Below are 22,503 nucleotides of genomic sequence, written 5' to 3' on the forward strand. Positions count from 1 at the left end.
CCCCAAAGACTTGAAAGCAGGGACTTGAAAACAGTTACCTGTGCACAAATATTCATTGCAGCATTACTGACAATTGCCAAAAGGTGGAAACAACCCAAGTGTCTATCAACAGATGAATAGATAAATAAAATGTGGTATAAACATACAATGGAATATTATTCATCCATAAAGAGAAATGAAGTTATGATACATGCTATGACATGGATGACCTTTGAAAACGTTACGCTGAGTGAAATAAGTCAGACACAAAAGAACAAATATTATATGATCCCGCTTGTATGAAATATCTAAAATAGGCAAATGCACAGAGACCAAAGTTTATCAGTGGTTCCCAGAGGTGGCAGGGAGGGGGCAATGGGGAGTTATTGCTTAATGGGCACTGAGTTTCTGTTAAGGGTATGAAACATTTGGAAACAGACAGTGGTAATGGTTATACAACATGGGGAACATGATTAATGTCACTGAATTTTACACATAGAAATGATTGAAATGGCAAATGTTTTGTTATATATATTTAGCCACAATAAAAAAATTAAACTAAAAAAAGGGTCACCTTACGCTCTTCCACATCAAATATGGAGAAACATTCTCTCCCTAAGGCCTCCTAAGCATTTCAGTGAAAAGTGGAGATATGCATACCTGCTGAGTAGCAGAGCGCTGTAACAGGGCAAGGGAGGGAAGGCAGTTGGGTGGTTCAGGGGGCGTGCTCAGAAGGTGTGTGGAGGTAGAAGGCTGGAGGATGGGGAAAAGAAGCAGGCAGACAGATTGCCTTCAGTGCAAGGTCAGTTGCATTGTCTTCTCATCTGCTTAGGTGGCCTGGCAGCTGTGATTTACACGGACACCTTGCAGACACTGATCATGCTGGTGGGGTCTTTTATCCTGACTGGCTTTGGTAAGTAGGGCTGGAGCAGGCTGAGGAGGTTGGGCCAGAAAAAATTGTTGCTATGGAGTCTATGTCAGAATAGAACTGTGCTCCATGGGGTTTTCAATGGCTGATTTTTGGAAAGAAGATCACCAGGCATTTCTTCTGAGGTGCCTCTGGGTGGATTTGAATCTCCAACCTTTCAGTTAGCAGCTGAGTGTGTTAACTGTTTGCATCACCCAGAGACCCTGCGGAGGTGGGGCAGAGGTAGAGAAAAGCAAGTTTGGCCACTTTGCCTGCCTCCAACCTAGTCAGTGAGTTCAGACACTCTCTACCCTCCCGAGGGGAGCATGGATTGGGGCATCACTGTGAGCGTGCAGGGTCCCCTCCTCACCTCTGGAGGTCTCAGGCTGGATTTCCTGCTTCCCTTTTTAGACAGTCTAGGCCAGTGGTCCAGTGTTGGCCTGTGATGACCTGTCCACAGAGAAAGTAGACAAAAAAGGATAAGAATACTGTAGTGAGTTTTCCATATGTTCAACTATTGCATTTTTTAATCTCAGATTATGCCTTGTTTACATTTAGAGGTTAAATGACCTTTATGATTTGATAATAGTAAGAGAGAGTTCTTTTTTTTAAAAAAAAATATCCTTATTTGACAAAATTTAAAAATTGGCCACTCAAAGTTAGTCTTCCCCCTTCTCAATTTTTTGAAGTCTTACTTGTCTATGAGCTCCTAAGGACAAGACTGGAAACCACAGATCTCGGGGGTCTTGCTATGGGAGGGTATAAAATACATTCCATCTGTGTGTCCTGTGAAGCCTCTTACCTGTATCTATTGTTCTGTTTTGCAAGAGCTTTCATTCTGTTTTCCCCAGTAGGGCTTGGGGTGGGCAGGACAGGGATGGAATGACGTATTCAGGGACACACAGCCAACAGGTGGCAGGGCTCCACACTCCTCACCCATTCTGTGTCCCTCCCACCTCACTGATGGGACCAGGGTAGTCTCGCCTGGTCTGTGTGTCTCTAGGTCTGTGTCCAGGCTCCCAAAGGCCATTGCTGATAGCAGGGCGTGAGGGGAAAAACAGAGAGATCCAAAACCCAGGTCTTCCTTTAATAAATAAAATACCTTCCCTTTGTAAAGAAGTTCAGATACTTTCACAAATTATTACTTTGGACCCTCACAGTAGCCCTGAGGGGGCTGGGCGGGGTTAACAATCCCATTCTATGAATGAGAAAGCTGAGGCCCAGAGGGGAAAATGACTTGCTCAAGATCACACAGTTGATGACACAGTCTGTTAGTTGGATCCTCTCAGTATCTCAAGCATCCTCAGAAGGAACACACTATGAAGACTTCAGAGCTTCCGAATGTTGCTTTTTTTTTATTACTGATGTTTTCCAGCTTTTCATGAAGTGGGAGGGTACGAAGCCTTCATGGAAAAGTACATGGAGGCCATTCCAACCTTGATCTCTGATGCAAACACCACCATCAACGAAGAGTGCTACAAGCCGAGGTCTGACTCCTTTCACATCTTCCGGGATCCTCTCAAGGGAGACCTCCCATGGCCTGGGCTTATCTTTGGAACGTCCATCATCGCCCTGTGGTACTGGTGCACGGATCAGGTACTCACGCTGGGAGTGCAGGGTGGACAGGGTCCACAGGAAACCCTGTTGGTCTTGGCCTATGGGGTTGGGAAATGTAGGGCACGGCTCACGTGGTCAGAGGGCCACTGGGCCCTAGTGACAAGGGAGTGCCTGGCTAAGAACCCAAGATGGAGAGGCTGAGTTAGCAGGAGATGTTGCAGGGACGTCTGGCTGGCACCCTTTCCTCACTGGGCTTTGCCTGGCAGGTCATTGTGCAGCGCTGCCTCTCGGCCAAGAACATGTCTCATGTGAAGGCTGGCTGCATCCTATGCGGGTACATGAAGCTGCTGCCCATGTTCTTCATGGTGATGACGGGAATGATCAGCCGCATCCTGTACACAGGTAATGCCTTCTGCAGGACTCACCGGCGACTCGCTTCCATTTTCTTGGCTCCAAGTCACTTCCAAAGCCCTGTAGCTCTACTTCATCCCACTACCTTCTTCTTTTCTTGCCATATTATTGCTATATTATTGTTCTCCTGCCATACACTGAGCAGCCTGAGGGTTGTGGAGTTGCTTTGTTTTTTACATTGGCAATTGTTTCCCCTTCTTTTTTCAAATCCTTTGAAGTCATGATATGCCTCCGTTCTAGTTTCTTCCAGCTAATATTTGCTTGATTGTTGCTCAATTCTTCCAGGGCCGTTGGCGTGGATAATGTCCTTCTTAATGTCAAAGGACCCCAGCCAGTCTCTACTTGCCTGCTGCTCTGAGCCTGCTTTCTGGGCTTTTCCTTGAAGGAGCTCTGAGGCTTGCATTTTGCTATCCAGGGTGATATTTTCTTCCCTGGCCCATTTGTGGCCTCTCCAGCATTGCCATTTCATGTCTTTTGTCAGCCATCATGGGTCAAAATTGTTTCCTGGGATGTGGCATAAAAAGAGCACAGCAGAGTCAAAGTTTGGTGAGCACCCTCCGAAATGAAGACAGGAAAGTAGAAGGCATTTGCTGTCATTGGCTGAGTGCTCCCGATAGTACTTCAACACTCCTACACTGGCTCACCTGTCAGAGAAAGATATATGCAACCCAGTATAATATGCATCATATTATAATGACTATACCAAAAAAAAAAAAACAAACCTGTTGCCCTTGAATCAATTCCGACTCATAGCCACCCTATAGGTCAGAGCAGAACTGTACCATGGGGATTCCTAGACTATAATCTTTACAGAAAGGAGACTTGGTGGCGCAGTGGTAAAGATTACAGATTTGGAAACCCTATGGTGCAGTTCTACTCTGTCCTATAGGGTCGCTTTGAGTTGGAATCGACTTGATGGCAATGAGTCTTTTTTTGTTTGTTTTTTTAAAATCTTTACGAAAGCTGACTGCTACATCTTTCTCCCGTGGAGAACCTCCAACCTTTTAGTTAGCAGTCGAGCGCTAAACCACTGCACCACCAGGGATCCTCTTATAATGGCTATAACGCATATTTATTTATAAAAATATTTGAGATAGTGCTATATGGGGCAGCACTAAGTGAGGTATACTTGTAGTAGTTACTTAATAAATATTTGCTGATATGAATTCTATCCAAGTTCCTAGAATTCTCTTCTAGTCTCTGGAGTCCCTGGGTGGTGCAAATGATTAATGTGCTCGGCTGCCAACCAAAAGGTTGGAAGTTTGAGTCCACCCAGAGGTGTCTCAGAAGAGGGGCCTGGTAATCTACTTCCAAAAAATCAGCCATTGAAAACCTTATGGAGCACAGATCTACTCTGGCACACATGAAGTCACCATTACTTGGAATCTACTTCATGGTGACTGATTATCCTAGTCTCTAGCACATGTCCCCTTCCTTTCTCTGTATAGTTCTAACCTGTCTCCACCCCAGATTTCCCACATCTTGAAAGTGCTACCCAATGGCCGTGCCACTGGAGAATTTCCTCAGTTGTCTGGGCATTCAACCTTACTTGTACGGGCTGCTTAGAATAAATCTCAAAATTAGGAGCTACAAATCATTGTGATCTTCAGGAGGAAAAAGAGAATTATCACTGCTCAGCTGCAGAGTAGCTAGCCAAAATCTAAGGACCATGCCCCCTTCCTCTCGGCCCTGGCATTTCCTCGTTTATTCCGCTCTGCCTAGGGTCAGTCCCTTCTCCCCAGTCAGAGCTTGGGGATGGGCAGGCCAGCAGGGAAGGAGCATGGCATGGAAGGGCTCAGCTGGGAGCTGCATCTTTCATAGTGCCATTTCAAGGCCTTGAGCAGGAATGTCCTGTTTGAACCTTGTTTGAAGAAGGCAAATCTTGGAAATATTTCCCCAATGTCCGTTTGCTAACATGGCTCTTCTTCTCTCCCCAGACAAAGTTGCCTGCGTCCTCCCCTCAGAATGTGAGAAATATTGTGGCACCAGAGTTGGCTGTACCAACATCGCGTACCCAACCTTAGTGATGGAGCTCCTGCCCGTCGGTGAGAGTTTGTTCCTGCTGGTGAGGTTTCATGGGAGGCCGATTGGGCTTAGCCTCCACATAGATTTATCTGAGCTTTCTGGGGCAAAACTGTTTCTGAGAGTGGGAGGTGGAGCAGCAGGGAAAGCCTCATTTCAGGTGTCCTCAGTTTTTGAACATGTCTGCCCTCAGTGAGAAGGAGACGTATGACTTAGTTGGGCTCTATGAAGCCAATCAGACTTGAAAAGGAGATCATCTGAAACATTTTTAGGAAAAAATATGACCTTTTCATGCTTGTCTAGAAGGCTTTTCAAAGCTCTTAAGCAGATATTAACATGAAGGCTTAAAATAAGGGTCCTAGGCCCAAGGGAGTTATACCTGGAGAATAAACTGACTTCTAGACTGTTACAAGGAAATACACGGAAAAAAAGGCAAGGAGTGATTTTAGTTCTAGGATGAGAGAGTTTGAAGCAGTAGGTGGATGGGATACAAGGGAGATTCTTACCATAAAGAATGAGTTAACCCGGGAGATTAAGTATTTAACCTTGAGTCCAGAACAGCTATAGTTTTGGGATTGATGTGTGAGTTGCTGTTCATTTCATGTTGAAGAAAAATCTAATTCTGTCTCAAGGGAAGAAACCTGGTTAGATCAGGGAGTCTCAGAAGACCAAAAATTCAAAGGTCTTAATCAGGAAATTTAGAACAAGCTTATGGAATTTTATTACTGAAATGAAAGACCATCTAGTCAAATACCTTCACTTTACACTTGGGGAAACTGAGGCTTACAGAAGAGTGACTTCTAAGGCCATACAGCAACGAAGGGTCTACTACCTTGGCTTGCTTAACTCTGCTCAAGGCTGGAATTGAACTTGGGAGGGTTTGTTTGTTTGTTTTTAAACGACAGACTTGATGCATGATCTTGGGCAACCATTTGCATTTAAATTCTTTAAAGGTGGAAGTAATAGTTAACTATTCCACTCAGCCAGGCTGCTTAGTAATTAAGGTTGCAATTAGCAAGAGTCTTGATGGCCTTTTTAGAGTTCTGGCTTGAATAACAATGATCTCTGTTAGGCGCGTTTCTTTCTTTAGATTAGCAGACCTGGGGTAAGGAAAGTAGCTCTCTGCTAGAGTGGACTGTACACAACACAAAGATATGTGGCACAAACAACACCGAAAAACTGTGTTTACACGTGCCATTGCCATTCCGTCTCCTCCCGAAACGACTGGGCATCTGTGAACACTGAATTCACCAATGACCTCCCTGTGTTCAGTCAAATAGGTGTTTTTCATTCAACATTATTGATCACTTATCCTTCTTGAGGAAACCCTGGTGGTGTAGTGGTGAAGAGCTAAGGCTGCTAACCAAAAATGTCGGCAGTTTGAATTCACCAGATCCTCCTTGGAAAATCTATGGGGCAGTTCTACTCTGTCCTGTAGGGTCGCTGTGAGTCAGAATCGACCTGACAGCACTGGGTTTGGGTTTGATTTTATCCTTCTTGAGTTACTCTCGTCCCTTGGATTCCATAGTACTGTACTCTCCTGTTTGTCTTTTTCTTCCATCCTTTGCGGCTGCTTCTTTTGATCTTGTTTTCAGATTCAGCCTTCTCTACTCCAACAGTAAATGTTCCCCCCAATTCGCCCCATTTTGCCTTCTAAATATCTCTCGTACTCATCTACCTTTCTCCATTTTATCTCCATAAGCCAAATCCGAGATGTCATTGTTTCTTACCTGGATCATTATGTTCAACAAACATTTACTGAGTAAATAAATGAATGAGGATTCGATCACAGTGTGGTATAGAGGGGAGAATTCTGTCTCAGTTTAGCCATTAACTGGTGAAGTAACCTGAACAAATGGCAAAGCTAGGAATAGAAGCCCTACCTACTAACTTCCTGTAACCACTGAAAAATGAGAGAGTTGGAATAATCTTTATAACTCCTTCTATAGCTCCGATAGTCTGTGATCCACATTATAAAAACCCAGGAAGGACCATTTTTAAAATCTCCTAACAAATGACAAAGTAATTAGAATAGACAGGCTTCATCATTCATCTTGCCAAGACTATAGATGAAATCATAAAATTAGTTATGGATAAAAAACCAAGAAAAATGACAGAATCATGTTCCAGAATGATCTCAAGAGCCAGGAATGTTGAACCAAGTATAACAAGCTGAAATTTAATAGAGGTATAAGTCAAGTTCTGAATATTTAGGTCCCTCAGACTTAATCGTACAGGATCATTGCAAGAAACTAAGGATGTTTATCTTGGAGAAGAGAAAGTTCACGGGACATGAGTTGTCTCTGAGTATGTGAAAGATGGTAAAGTGAATGAAGGGTTAGACCTGTTCTGTATGGATCCAGTGGGTAGCCCAAGGGCTATGTCTGAAGAGAGGCAGATTTCAGGCTAGTCGGTACTGTCCAAGAAGGAACAGGCTTCCTGTGGGATGGTAGATTTCCTATAGCTGGACGGTTTGGGCAGAGGAAGTGTTGCAGAAGGGACTCATGTATCAGATGGATAATTGACCGCTAAGGTTACTTTTACTCCTGAGACTGTGTAATGTGTCACCAGATGGTGGTCCCTTAGCTTGGTCTGGCCTTCCGGCTCTGACAAATGCAACTTTATGCCCTTGTTGGCATGGGAGCGAGAAGAGAGATTATAGCCAAACATACTTGCCATGATGGAGAAAACTTTGAAAATAACAATACCTTATTCTGATTTGGGCAGGTGTAATGTCATTTAACACATCAAGAAATGATTTGGTTATTGGAGGAGTTGAAAATAGAACCTCATTTTTTGAATCCTAGTTTAAATCTCTTTCTGCTATATCATGAATATTTTGAGTGGGAGACCTATACAAGCCCCTCAGATGGAAACTCACACATACACACACCACCATCATCATCATTGTTGTCATCATCAACCTTATCATCCAATCGCAAAAGTATTTACTTCATATATATTTGCTCCCAGTTCTTTGTTGGCTGCTGTGGGGCTTACAAAATAATTCAAAGCCACAATCCATTCCTTTAAACTGGTAGTCTTTCTGGGAAGATAAATCAGAGAACACGACATGGTTTCAGAAGGCCTTCGTACCTTCCCAGCACAAAAGACCTGAGGTGCTGTTTGTGTGCCACTCAGGATCTCTCTTTTCCCCCCAGGACTGCGAGGCCTGATGCTGTCGGTCATGATGGCCTCTCTCATGAGCTCCCTGACCTCCATCTTCAACAGCGCCAGCACCCTCTTCACCATGGACATCTACACCAAGATCCGGAAGAGAGCATCTGAGAGAGAGCTCATGATTGCAGGAAGGTAAATGCTGCTTCCCTCTGCCATGCACCAAAGAAGCTTGAATGATCAGAGAGGTTCTGTCTCTGCTACCCCTCAACCCATGGAAGGTTGGCAAATGCCTGGGTGGAATGATTGTAGCATTAAATTGCAATCGTCCGGTTGCCCCCCTGGAGCTAGAAGTGGTATCAGAGATCAACTAACCCAACCCTCAGGCTATTGATGAGCAAAATAGGCCTGGAGAAGGACACTGCTTAAGCCCATACAGTGGACAGTGGCAAAGCCAGGACTAGAATCTGGTAAACTGAGTCCCTGTCCAAAGTCCTTTATGCTGCCCCATACTCAGCCAGCAGCTCTTCAGACTGGCCATTTTTTTGAGGCCTAGACCCTTCAGGTGCCTTGATGCAACACTTTGCAGAGCCATTGTGAAGGTCAGGTGAGATTGTGCTTGTGAATATGCTCTGTAAAGTCTAAAACACCACGCTATGTACACATTTACTATTATTGTCTAAAAGGCTAACAGACACGACAGGATGCCAAAAGCAGCAGAGCAATGATACATGGATCAGGTGTGCTTATTATCATGATTATTCTTGGAGCAGATGCTCTGGGTAGAGGTTTAACAGAAGGTCAGCTGTGTCTCTCCATGGGGCGAAGGCAGGGCAACAAGTCCATGTGATGTCATTCCAGGAAAAGGTTCCAGTGAGGTGCCCAGGAGTATAGGTTTTTACCTCATAGGTCTCATCAGAGATTAGGGTAAAGAAAGTGAAGGAGAAATGACAAGCCATTTTCAGGAGACAGGACGCCTGGCACCCAGGAGAAGTCTGACCAGCCCAGAGTACCACACTGCGTCACAGAAAGCAGCCCCATTACGTTGGCTGGTTTTTCTATAGGAAGGAGTTTACTGACTTTTCCTGTTGTTTATAAGGCTCAAGATCCAGAATAGGAAGAGAGCCACTTTGCTGCTCTGCCCAGCTCAGGCCTGGAGCCCATGGCCCTGAGATTATGTTGGTGCTCGCATTTCTGGGCTTTCCATGACTGCTGCCCTGAGGCTTGTCCCTCCTTGGACAAGCTTACAGTTACATGAAACAGCTCCAAACTCAGCTGTGGGGACTGTAAGAGTGATCAGGGGCTCAGAGGGGGAGAAATGAGCATAGCAGGCCATATTCAGGGATGGCTCCTGGGGAAGGAAGAACCTTAGTTGAGTCTAAAGTGATGGGTAGGATTTGGTAAGTGGGGAACATAGAAAGGGCATTCCAAAGGGAGAAATATGTGAGCACAGCACTGCTTTGTGAAGGTCAACTTAAGATTCTTTTGTCTTAAATTTGGGTAAGTGAGGTAAGGAATCACAGTCTTCTATCTAATTAAATCAAAAGCACAGGTAAGAAGAGCTTGTAAGGGAACCCTCCAATCTTACCAGAATTTGAAGTGAAACTCAAAAAGGGGAGAGTTAGAAGTACTTGGTAATGTCTCTTCCTATCTAGACTCTTTCTTTATACGGTCTTCTTGGTTTATATTTTTGAGTTTATTATAAGGAAGAAGGAGAAGAAAATACTACTACTGCTGCTAAGAGTTTTTATTATTTATTGAGTGCCTACTATTTGCTAGGTGTTTTACTATCACTGATCCTTATTTCAGCCTTGTGAAGTTGGTCATATAATCCCCAGTTTCCAGATGAGGAAATTGAGTCTCAGAGAGGTTGTCTTAGTCAGCGTTCTCTAGAGAAATAGAACTGTGGTTGGTATAAATGGTCACGTGCTACTAACCAGAAGGTTGGCAGTTTGAATCCACCCAGAGGTGCGTTGGAAGAAAGCCCTGGTGATCTACGTCCAAAAGGTCACAGTCATGGAAAACCCTATGGAGTACAGTTCTACTCTGACATACACGGGGTCACCATGAGTCAGAATTGACACGATGGCAACTGGTTGTGTGTGTGTGTGTGTGTGTGTGTGTGTGTGTGTATGTATTTATGTATCTATATATTAAGGAATGGGCTCACACAATTGTGGAGGGCTGGCAAGTTGAAAACTTGTAGGTCAGGTGACAGGCTGGAGATTCCTGCAGTCTTGTGTTCCAAAATCTGAAGGTTAGACAATGGGAAAAGTGAAGATTGATAGGTTCTGGCAAAATGTCTATTTGCAGTCTGGAGGCAGAATACACTCTAGGGAAAACTCCCTTTTGTTCTTAAGGCCTTCAACTGATTGGATGAGGCCCACCCACATTACAGAGGGTCATCTGCTTTACTTAAGTAATCTGAATTGATCCATGTAACAACTTCATAGCAGCATCTAGACTGTTTGACCAAACAACTGGGCACCGTAGCCTAGTCAAGTTGACACATAAAGTTAACCAGCACAGAGGTTAATCAATGAGTCCCATATCATACAGAGAGAATTACAATTTGAATTTGAATCTAGAACTATCTGACTCCAAAGTCCATACTCTTGTTCCTATACTCTATTGCCCCTCAGAGTGGAATACTTTTATGGTAGTGACTGGATCTAGGTTATTATTGAATTACTCATAGGTACATACGACTTTCCTGAAGGCAAAGTTTGAAAGAAGAAAAGCCTAAAGAATGACTTGCTGTGTTTAAATTTGCTAAGGAGATTTTATGTATATGTGTAGTATAAATAAATCATAATTAAAAAATACAAACCTATTGCTGTCAAGTCTATTTTAACTCATAGTGACCCTATAGGACAGAGTAGAACTGCCCCCATAGGGTTTCCAAGGTGGTAAATCTTTGTGGAAGCAGACTGCCACATCTTTCTCCGTGAAGCAGCTGGTAGGTTCAAACTGCTGACCTTTCGGTTAGTGGCCGAACACTTAACCACTGTACCACCAGGGCTCTTTCTCTCTATATATATATACACACACGCACAGAGGCGCACACACAGTAATATGTTTTTATTTATTTAGAGTTATTTTCTAACACTCTATTGTGGGGCTTTGATTTCAGGATGTTCATCCTGATCCTGATTGGCATCAGCATTGCCTGGGTGCCCCTTGTGCAGTCGGCACAAGGTGGGCAGCTCTTCGATTACATACAGTCCATCACCAGTTACTTGGGACCACCCATTGCAGCTGTTTTTCTGCTTGCTGTTTTCTGGAAGAGAGTCACTGAACCAGTAGGTGTCATTCTGGCATGCCCAGAATAAAAACTAAAGGAATAGGAAGAAGTTAATTGTCAAAAGAGGAAAAAAAAAAGCCTTAGAAAGTTGTATCAATACTGTTCACACAAACTCAAGATCAAGAAGTAATATTCTGAGTGACAAATGAATGGGGAACAGGTTCTTCTTTTTCCTTATTCATTTATTCATCTAGCAGACACTTTCAGGTGCCACACATGGGGCCAGACACTAGAAACACAAAGGAGTAGGAAACCTGGTTCCTGCCCTGGACAAGCTCCCAGTTCAGATGGGAAGACAGAAAAGTGAATGAGTAATTACATAGCAGGGAAATCAGTGCTGGCGATGGAGGTGTGTCCACAGTGCTGAGGCCACAGCAAGGAGGGCGTGTCCAACTGCACTGTCTCTGGGGAGTAGGGATGGGACATTCCAGCTAGAACAAGGTTACCAGGAAGGCAGGTGCTTGTGCTCTCCCACAGAGGGAATGACCTGTATAGAGACCCAGGCACATGAACATACAGGGCATGTTTAAAGAGTAGCTGGTAATTTATGGCTGTTAAGAACAATACTTGACAAATCATGAAGGCCTCCTTTTGGCCATCCTTCTATGAGCTCACTTTACTTTGTCACTGGCTCTCTTAAAATGTCATCTCCAGACCTCGATCTGGTGTGTTCTGTCAGGCCTTCAGTGCGACATACCTTGTTACAAGAATCCTCTAGGGGTAGACTGACCAAAAATCAATCACTCTAATATGCAAACACAAAATTCAATGTAAAAACACATAGTTCAGTTGTATGTTTTCAAATTAAAAACGGTGACTTTGGATCTATAAAGAGGGATGCAGAAAGAAGTTTTATTTATATTTTGATGGAAAAGTTCCTTTCTCCTCCATTCCCAAAGGACTCTATTTCTTTTTCCATGTCTTCAAGGAATACAAATTAATTCACAAATAGTTACTTATATCTGAATGTGCCTCAATCTATAGGCTGGTAGTGATGGTAGCTGAGGACAGAGAGGTTCAAATTATTTTAAAAGTTAAAGAGAATTATTTTTGGAATTATTAAGACTTTTAGTTAATATTATATACCAGTTACTAGACACTTATTGCTGTTAGCTGCCATGTAGTTGACTCTGACTCATGGCAACCTTATGTACAACAGAATGAAACTTTGCTCAGTCCTGTGTCATCCTCAGAATTGTCAGCATGTTTGAGTCCATTGTTGCAGCTATTGTGCCAATCCATCTTGAGAGTCTTCCACACCCTCCTCGGCTCTCTACTTCACCAAACATGATGTCCACCTTTAGCAATTGATACTTCCTGATGCCGTTTCCCAAGCAAAGGAGTTGGATAATCTTCTGTTGTGATCCATAAAGTTTTCATTGGCTAATTTTTGGAAGTAGATCACTAGGCCTTTCTTTCTAGTCTGTTTTAGTCTGGAAGCTCCACAGTGTCTGCCACGGGTGACCCTGCTGGTGTTTGAAATGCCAGTGGCATAGCTTCCACCATCATAGCAACACACAAGCCACCACATTACAATAAACTGACAAACGGGTGGTGGATTAGACACTTTACGCCGCTATATTATGAATCTTTCTCTTATGATCCAGGTAAAATCATGTCCCTGAAATGTAATAAATATATCCACTGCAGGCCTGACCACATTCCAATCTGCAGGATTCTGGCTCTAGGAGGCCTGGAGCTATCATTTTTCCCAGCTTTATTCCCTTGCCTCTGTTTCCCCAGGAATGCCATAATGCTCAGCTGTGCTGTGTGTGGCATTGTTAAACCAGGGTTTTCTTTCACAGGGAGCCTTCTGGGGACTGATCCTAGGATTTCTGGTTGGGGTAGCCCGTATGGCTACTGAATTTGCCTATGGAAGCGGGAGCTGCATGGAGCCCACCAACTGCCCAACAATTATCTGTGGGGTACACTACTTGTACTTTGCCATCATCCTCTTTGTCTTTTCTGTCATCATCATCGTAGCTGTCTCCCTGTTTACCAAGCCCATTCCGGATGTGCATGTAAGTATCCATTTGGGAGGCCTGCCTTTCTCTTGTCTCATGCTCATGCTGCAGTGTCCATTTTCACTGATCTTGGCTTAGACATTTCACACTCACACGACTAAAATAGGCCATACATGGCCTTGGTTTCAGGCAGAAGGATACAAGACAGGAAGCACAGCGGGTCAGCAAGGCCATGTCAGGCATGCATCTTCAATGGTCCTGACACTATTTCACACTTCAGCTCAGGGTCTATTCTCTGGCTCCATTCCCCAAGTGACAGCTCAGGTGCAAGGAAATGAAATTACATGGGCAGGTGCAGGGGCCTCCCTGGCTCAGAGGCCCATGTCCCAAATAAAACCTGATATTTCTTGTTAACAGTCCCATGGTCATTAGTGTCCAGGAGCCCCAACAAGGGACATATCTTGTTACAAGAATCGCCACACTCGGGAGCCTGAAGTATGATTTCCTCTTTGAATTTTTTTTCCCGAGTAAGTCATAGAATCTAAGACATTTCTAATAATATCAATGTCCAATTGATTCAAAACTTCAAAAAATTACTTTTCTTTAGCTTTAGATAAACCCCTTGGTTTAGGGTTCATTTACAGCCCACCCAATCCAGTTGCAGTTTACCAGTTAGGAATCATATTTACCATAAGCAATGTAGTCTGATAATCCAACACAGCTGACATTCCAGTTTTTCGGATTTCCAAGGGATCAGAGCTAAAAAATTAACCCAAGTTCGTATTTGTCCGTAGAAAAGGAGAATGGGTTTAGCTAACACTTTACACACACACACACACACACACACACACAAATACAGGCGTCCAAAGAATTTCTAAGAGATTTGAAACCCCAGTGCCAAATTTTCAAAAGCTATGACCAACCTCAGTGCCAAACAAAGACTGCTTTATATTGTCTGTTGGTCAGATTTGTGATGGGCTGTTTTGGTTTTGTATCAACTGCTTCCCCTTGTCTCAGTCTTTTAAAGTATCACAACACCAAACACATTTATCTCCATGCTTCCTCCTGCAGTAGAGAAAGCAAAGTAGTTGCCAAGAGGGCATGGATGGGATGAACACTTTGCACTGTTTTTCAAACTTCTCCAAGTTTCTGGTTCATGCTCTAGACTGTGTTAATAGAAATTGTGCCTCCAGCTCTACCCTGTTCCAATATGACTCGTGATTCTACAGATCTTTCTTCCCTGAGTATGAAAAACATTTAGCACAAAAATCTGATTTTACACTGTAAGTCTGGACAAACAGGTGTCTAGTCTTGTTTCCCAGTTGTTGTTGTTGTTAGGTGCTGTAGAGTTGGTTCTAACTCATAGCGACCCTGTGTACAACAGAACAAAACACTGCCCAGTCCTATGCCATCCTCACAATCCTTGCTATGTTTGAGCCCAATGTTGCAGCCACTGTGTCAACTCATCTTGTTGAGAGTCCTCCTCTTTTTGCTGACCCTCTACTTTATCAGGCATGGTGTCCTTCTCCAGGCACTGGTCCTTCCTGATAACATGTCCAAAGTACGTAAGATGAAGTCTCGCCATCCTTGCTTCTAAGCGGCATTCTGTCTGTTCTTCTTCCAAGACATATTTGTTCATTCTTCTGGCAGTCTATGGTATATTCAGTATTCTTTACCAACACTATAATTCAAAGGCATCAATTTTTCTTCAGTCTTCCTTATTCATTGTCCAGCTTTCACATGCATATGAAGTGATTGAAAATACCGTGGCTTGGGTCAGGTGCACCTTAGTCCTCAAAGAGACATCTTTAGTTTTTAACATGAAAGAGGTCTTTTCAGCAGATTTGCCCAATGCAGTATGTCACTTGATTTCTTGACTGCTGCTTCCATGGGCTTTGATTGTGGATCCAAGTAAAATGAAATCCTTGACAACTTCAATCTTTTCTCCGTTTATCGTAATGTTGCTTATTGGCCCAGTTGTGAGGATTTTTGTTTTCTTTATGTTGAGGTGTAATCCATACTGAAAGCTATAGTCTTTGATCTTCATCAGCAAGTGCTCCAAGTCCTCTTCACTTTCAGTAAGCAAAGTTGTGTCATCTGCATAATGCATGTTGTTAATGAGTCTTTCTCAATCCTGATGCCCTGTTCTTCTTCATATAGTCCAGCTTCTTGGATTAGTTGCTCAGCATACAGATTGAGTAAGTATGGTGAGAGGGTACAGTCCGATGCACAGCTTTCCTGACTTTATGCACTATCCACTTGTTCTGTTTGAATGACTGCCTCTTGGTCTATGTACAGGTTCCTTATGAGCACAATTAAGTGTCCTGGATTCCCATTCCTTGCAATGTTATCCATAATTTGTTATGATCCATGCAGTTGAATGCCTTTGCATAGTCATTAAAACACAGGTAAACATCTTTCTGGTATTCTCTGCTTTCAGCCAAGATCCATCTGACATTAGCAGTGATATCCCTGGCTCCACGTCCTCTTCTGAATCTGGCTTGAATTTCTGGCAGTTCCCTATTGATGTACTGCTGCAACCACTTTTGAATGAACTTCGGCAAAATTTTACTTGCGTGTAATATTAATGACAATGTTTGATAATTTCTGCATTTGGTTGGATCACCTTTCTTTGCAATGGGCATGAATATGGATCTCTTCCAGTCAGTTGGCCAGGTAGCTGTCTTCCAAATTTCTTGGCATAGATGAGTGAGCACTTCCAACTTTGCATCTGTTTGTTGAAACATTCAGTTGGTATTCCGTCAATTCCTGGAGCCTTGTTTTTTGCCAATGCCTTCATTACAGCTTTGATTTCTTCCTTTGATCCCATCGATTCTTGATCACATGGTTGAACATCAACCAATTCTTTTTGGTACAGTGACTCTGTGTATTCCTTCCATCTTCTTTTGATGCTTCCTGCATCTTTCAGTATTTTGCCCATAGAATCCTTCAATATTGCAACTCGAGGCTTGAGTTTTTTCTTCAGTTCTTTCAGCTTGAGAAATGCTGAGCGGGTTTGTTCTTCCCTTTTGGTTTTCTAACTCCAGGTCCCTGCAGATTTCGTTATAATACTTTACTTTGTCTTCTTGAGCCACCCTTTGAAATCTTCTGTTCAGCTCTTTTAGTTCATCATTTCTTCTCTTCGCTTTCGCTACTCTACGTTCAAGAGCAAGTTTCAGAGTCTTTTCTGACATCCATTTGGTCTTTTCTTTCTTTCCTATCTTTTTAATGAACTTTTGCTTTCTTCGTGTATGATGTCCTTGATGTCATCCCACAACTTATCTGGTCTTCGATCATTAGTGTTCAATGCCTAAAATCTATTCTTGAGATGGTCTCTAAATTCAGGTGGGATATACTCAAGTTCATACTTTGGCTCTTGTGAACTTGTTTTAATTTTCTTCAGCTTCAGCTTGAATTTGTGTATGAGCAATTGATGGTCTGTTCTGCAGTTGGCTACTGGCTTTGTTCTGACTGATGATACTGAGCTTCTCCATCCTCTCTTTCCACAGATGTAGTCGATTTGATTTCTGAGTATTCCATCAGGCGAGGTCCACTTGTATAGTCACTGTTTATGTTGTTGAAAAAAGATATTTCCAATGACTAGATTGTTGGTCTTACTAAATTCTATCATGCAATCTCTGGAGTTGTTTCTATCACTAAGGCCATATTTTCCAACTACCAACCTTTCTTCTTTGTTGCCAACTTTCATAGTCCAATCACCAGTAATTATCAGTGCATCTTGATTGAATGTTTAATCAATTTCAGACTGCAGAAGTTGGTAAAAATCTTCAATCTTTTCATGTTTGGCATTGCTGTTTAGTGAGTAAATGTGAGTAGTAATTGTATTAACTGGTCTTTCCTGTAGGTGTGTGGATATTATCCTATCACTGACAGGGTTGTACTTCAGGATAGATCTTGAAATGTTCTTTTTGACAGCGAATGCAATGTGTTCCTCTTCAACTTGTCAGTTCCGGTATAGTAGACCATACGATTGTCTGATTCAAAATGGCTAGTACTAGTCCATTTCAGCTCACTAATGCCTAGGATATTGATCTTCAAGAGTTCCATTTCTTTTTTGACAACTTCCAATTTTCCTAGATTCATATTTTGTACATTCCACATTCCAATTATCAGGGGATTTTGTAGCTGTTTCTTCTCATTTTGAGTCATGCCACATCAGCAAATGATTCATAAGGTTTCCACCGGCCTGTTTTTTTTAGAAGTGGATTGCATAGTCCTTCTTCCTAGTCTGTCTTAGTGTGGAAGCTCCGCTGAAACTTGTCCACCATGGGTGACCTACTGGTATTTGAAATACTGATAACATAGCTTCCAGCATTATTACAACACATAAGCCACCACAGTATGACAAACGGATATATGAGTGATGGTGTTTCCCAGTACCAGTGTTAAAAGGAACAAACTCATTTATCATAGGTAATAAGAGTTTGTTCACTTAACAGACAAAAAAACCCATTGCCATGGAGTTGATTCTAACTCCTAGTGACCACATTTCTGTATTCAAGGCAGTTCCCTTAGCCTCTGAATATGCATGTATCTTAAGGTCTACTGTATATACATGTGTATGATTTACATCTAAATTCCCAACATAGTTAGGGATAATGCAGAGGATGGGACTGCTATCTGTGTTCTTGCTGGGATTGAGAGGCCACATGCCTTTTCCTTTCTTGGCACATATCCCTTTGTTCGCCCAGCTTCTTTTTGTGAGACACTATTTAGCTCTTTTTGCGAACCTGTCCTGTTTTCTCTGCAGCTGTACCGTCTGTGCTGGAGTCTTCGCAACAGCAAAGAGGAGCGAATTGATCTAGATGCAGGAGAGGAGGAAATCCAGGAGGCCCCAGAGGACACCATTGAAACTGGTGATTTATGACTCACAGACTATTTCCAAGCTCTAAAAATTACTCCTACAGTAATAGCAAGACCACTTTTCTGAAGGCTTTACTAGTATCTTCATCAAAGTTCAAATCTCTTCCCTAGAGGGAAGTGAGGAGTGGGATGGGGATGAGATGGATGAATGGGTTTTGGGAAGTTCACTCCAAGGCCTGGTCAAGGGGAGGAAGAAGGTGCAGAATTATTCCACCTCTCCCACTCTCACATTTTACAGTGATCAGTTGAGTAAGTGTACACAAGAAACATGTCACCCTGCTTTGATTTGGGGCATGGCTAGGGATGAGGGGACAGTAAGAGCTCTTCTGACATAACCTATGAACTGATAGCAGATGGAATTAAAGCTATGGTCAGTTCTGGAGACCTCAGGAGGATGGGATGTAGGCCCTTCGGATTCTATGTCTCTCTGACTTACCATATTAGATTTAGAAAATCAAATTTCTCTGGAAACCTGATGAGATAATGCTTAGTCGGTGCTCAGAGAATTATCCTGATCATGGAGATATGCTTTCCTTAACTTTAGCGTTGCAGCTTTACTTTCCTACATGGGAGAGGGGCACATATGGAGGATGGTTGTGTATATATGTGGCGTGCACAAGCATGGGAGCTCAAGATCATACGTGCTTGACCTAGTGCTGGGTTGGAAGTCTCATCACTCTATTCAAAGAGCATAGCTGCATCAGAACAATTCCTGAATATAGCCATTAGGAATGTCATAGAATCTTAACTTTAGAAAGGACCCTAGAAATAATTTGATTTTATCACCTAATTTTACAGACATGTAAATTGAGGTTTAAGGAGGGGGAGACTTTGCATATGGTCCCAGGTCTCATAGTCTGCTTTTGATCTCTAAGGACTTTTCAGTCCTAAATTCTGTGACTGTGCAAGTGCTGGGGGGAACCTGGAGCCTGAGATAGGTGACCATGGCACTGAAAAGGAAGCCCCTTCCTGTTTTTCTGGAGCAGGCACGTGTGAACCCTGTTGTTGTGTGCCGTGGAGTTGATTCCAACTCATAGCAATCCTATAGGACAGAGCAGAACTACCCCATAGGGTTTCCTAGGCTGTACTGTGAATGCTACTCCTTCAAAAATGTCTCCACTTTGAGTGATAACATCATAGCTTTGAATGGGACATAGATGAGGAGGTATTTTGAATGTTGAGAGGTTTTCATTTGGAAAAAGAGATTATTTTTGTTTGAACCAGAGGGCGGAATTAAGACTTATGGGTGAAAATAACCCTCCAATTTTAACTCAAAGTAAGGAGGCAGGATAGGGCAGAGACAGAATGTGGGATCTATAATCAGGCAGAAATGGGGCTGAGTCTTGGCTCCTCGACTTACTACCCTGGGCAAGTGTTTCATTTTTCTAAGGCTCAGGTTCCTCACCTAAAAGTATTTTAAATAATAGCCCACACCTCATAGTACTTTTGGAAACATTGACTGAGATAATGTTTGACTATAAAAATTGTTTTTTTTTTTTTTTGGTCACACTCATAATTATTATTAAAAAAGAGTTTTATAATTGAGTTGGGTCGGAAAGGAATGAGTAGGAAGTGTGTATCTATCAGGGATGCTATAAAGGAGACTCCCACACTGGCTAGAGAATCACCTTGATGACTTCTGAGGTTCATGGCAGCACTAGAATTCTTGATGAACTCATGGTGCCCTATTAAAGCGCAATAAACCACACTCTCTTGAGGGATTTTACAGACCATGAATGTCCCCTCACCATATTCTGAAGTGTTGAGAAGTAATAGCATGAAGAAACCTTGCAGCTGTATCATGATCCCCATCATCATAGTGGAAGATGATATGATCATAACATATTTTAACTATGAATATCTTACCCTAGATGGGGAAACCCTGGTGGCATAGTGGTTAAGTGCTACAGCTGCTAACCAAAAGGTCAGCAGTTCAAATCCACCAGCCGCTCCTTGGAAACCCTATGGGGAAGTTCTACTCTGTCCTATAGGGTCACTGTGAGTTGGAATCGACTCAGCAGCAACGGGTTTGTTTGTTTTTTGTTTTTAATGCTTCATTTTAGCACCACATCATTCTTTTAAGGAAGACAATTTAAGTATGATTCTTCCAATTGTACCGATTTTTTAAGTAACCCGGATAACCACGTAGTTCTCGCTTGGGCTGGTCAGTGAGCCCAATTTCTTCTGCTCCTTCCATTTTTCCTATTTTGGTGGAGTGGTCAAAGGGGAAGGGGTATAAATATGTTCGTCTCTCTTTCTTATGTGTGTGAGTGGAAAGAGAGAACAGAAGGAGATTAATATTTCTCAACACCTACTATGTGTTGGGTGCTCTGTCATTAAATCTTACAGTGACGGAAGTGTTATTTATCCAATTCTACATATACCTGAGGATAAGAGAGGTGAAGCATCTGGGTCACAAAACTAGGTTTGGTCCCGGTTCTGACACATTTAAGTGTCGATAGCTAAAATTCGTTCCAGTCCTAATATTTTGTAACTCTTGTAGAAACAAGAGACGACAGAGCAGTGGACCCCTGGCCGTGGTGCTGAAAACATGGTGGGCTTGATCTCATAGCCAGTGAGTGGCAGAGCTGGGATTCAAACCCCGGGCTCAGAAGAGCTTCATTTCTTTTAGTGGGCATCCACTTACAGAGTCAGGGACAGTTTAATGGTTCGATTGTGTAGTGTTGACATGCACCACCAGATCTTTAGGCCTTAAAAAGTGTTGATCACTGCTGCCCCTGCATCAGAGCCTGTTAGGACCAATCCTTAGCCCTTGACTGTTGATGAAGTCTTGGAATTTCCAGGTATAGGCAATGCACTCCTGAGTCATCCAGGGATGTAGGAAGCAGATATGAATTTATGTGTTTCTGAGGTGGATTTTTTATGTCTTTCATATGTCACAGTTCCCTACCCAATTGTTACCATTTTTCTTTCATAAACTATTTACTGTTTGACTCTTACTGTTTTAACCAAAATATATTTCCATTGAGACTGATAGGTTATCTTAGGTTGGCTGATCATAAGGATGTAAGATCCATCTATTAACATTTCTTGTGGCTAATCTACTTCCTTCGAACATTTTGTACCATTTCCATTTCTACAAACAAGAAAACTGGGAAATTTCTGCTGATTCTCAATGGTATTGCTTCTCCTTGGAAACCTTTTCCAGTCACTCAGTAATTCTTTTATGCCTTTCCTCTGATGCAGAAGTTTCTGAGGAGAATAAAGGTTGCTTCAGGAGAGGCTTTGACCTGTTCTGTGGGCTGGACCAGCAGAAGGGCCCCAAGATGACCGAGGAAGAGGAGGCAGCAATGAAGCAGAAGCTGACAGACACCTCTGAGAAGCCTTTGTGGCGGAAGGTAGTGAACATCAACAGCATCATCCTGCTGGCTGTAGCTGTTTTCTGCCATGCGTATTTCGCCTAAGTCTTGCTTTCTGCTGAAGGCTGTGCTCACGAAGGCCAGATTCTTTGCTCTGACTCTCTTTAGTCCCATTCTGTGGTGGAAGGAAAGTCAGCCAGTTGTAATTTGCTCAGATGGATAAATATGTACATGTGTAATTACAGGCTAGCCGGATGAAAATAGTTTACTGTTAAATTGTGTATCTGAAGCCAATATGATACAGTCAGGTGTACATGCTAGAGTTTCAAGAGGAAAATCCACTCAGTTTTATCTAGAAAAAGGCAAACTAAGAAACAGAAGGCCTGTGATGTCTGATGCATGTTTGTCTCAGGTAGATTCAGTACGTCAACACTGTTTGTAACCCTTGAATATTATTTTGAGAGATCACCTCCCCCTCATTTTTTAAAAGCAAATATTTCTCCCCATAATATCTCTGTCAACTTTTTCCTGGCACAAGAAAAATCAGCCTGATAAACTGATGGACACATTGAAGCTGAGGATGGGAGCTTGATGAGGCCCTTGTGCTGGGGTGTTTGCTCTTTGAAGTAGAGGCCTGGAGGTGGCAACACTTCCCCTGAAGGGAGGAACCAGGCAGCAGCCTCAGACCAGTGGGAAACGTATAATCTTAAACCCAGGGGATTTTCTGGTCTTCTTAAAAGTGTCCATCGTGAGTCCCCCATGTTTGGCATTTCACTCATTTTGGCATTCATTGTACCTGCAATGTCTTAGCCACTCAGCAATGTTTGTTGACTGACTGAGTGACATGGATATTTATTTATAAATACATGCTTTATTTTTATGTAAGCCTGGCCCTTGGTTAATATTTTCCTGTGACTACACAAACTTTGTGCTCTGGCGACTATAATGAATTGAAAAGCATTTGCCTGAGACCACTCTTCCTCATGGTGCTGTCACTCCCCTATGACCTGTGAAACTGACTCCGGGTCATGTAATTGT

General features: G+C 42.7%; 1 protein-coding gene across 2 annotated transcripts in view; it reads left to right on the top strand.

Moving 5' to 3' along the window:
- SLC5A1 (solute carrier family 5 member 1) overlaps window positions 1–22,147 on the top strand; it is a 56,701-nt gene extending 34,554 nt beyond the window's left edge. Inside the window, exons 6-14 of one of the 2 annotated variants that reach the window (XM_023733721.1) lie at window positions 812–892; window positions 2,262–2,482; window positions 2,710–2,845; window positions 4,792–4,899; window positions 8,038–8,188; window positions 11,127–11,295; window positions 13,103–13,318; window positions 18,033–18,138; window positions 21,353–22,147. In XM_023733721.1, coding sequence (XP_023589489.1) covers window positions 812–892; window positions 2,262–2,482; window positions 2,710–2,845; window positions 4,792–4,899; window positions 8,038–8,188; window positions 11,127–11,295; window positions 13,103–13,318; window positions 18,033–18,138; window positions 21,353–21,570 — 1,406 coding nt within the window. In that variant the 3' untranslated portion in view covers window positions 21,571–22,147. The remainder of the gene's footprint in view (window positions 1–811; window positions 893–2,261; window positions 2,483–2,709; window positions 2,846–4,791; window positions 4,900–8,037; window positions 8,189–11,126; window positions 11,296–13,102; window positions 13,319–18,032; window positions 18,139–21,352) is intronic. The other variant, XM_023733722.1, reaches the window with a different exon arrangement.
- The last annotated feature ends 356 nt before the right edge of the window (window positions 22,148–22,503 follow it).

The sequence above is a fragment of the Trichechus manatus genome, unplaced genomic scaffold (assembly GCF_000243295.1).
Source record: "Trichechus manatus latirostris isolate Lorelei unplaced genomic scaffold, TriManLat1.0 scaffold00061, whole genome shotgun sequence".
NCBI lineage: Eukaryota > Metazoa > Chordata > Mammalia > Sirenia > Trichechidae > Trichechus > Trichechus manatus.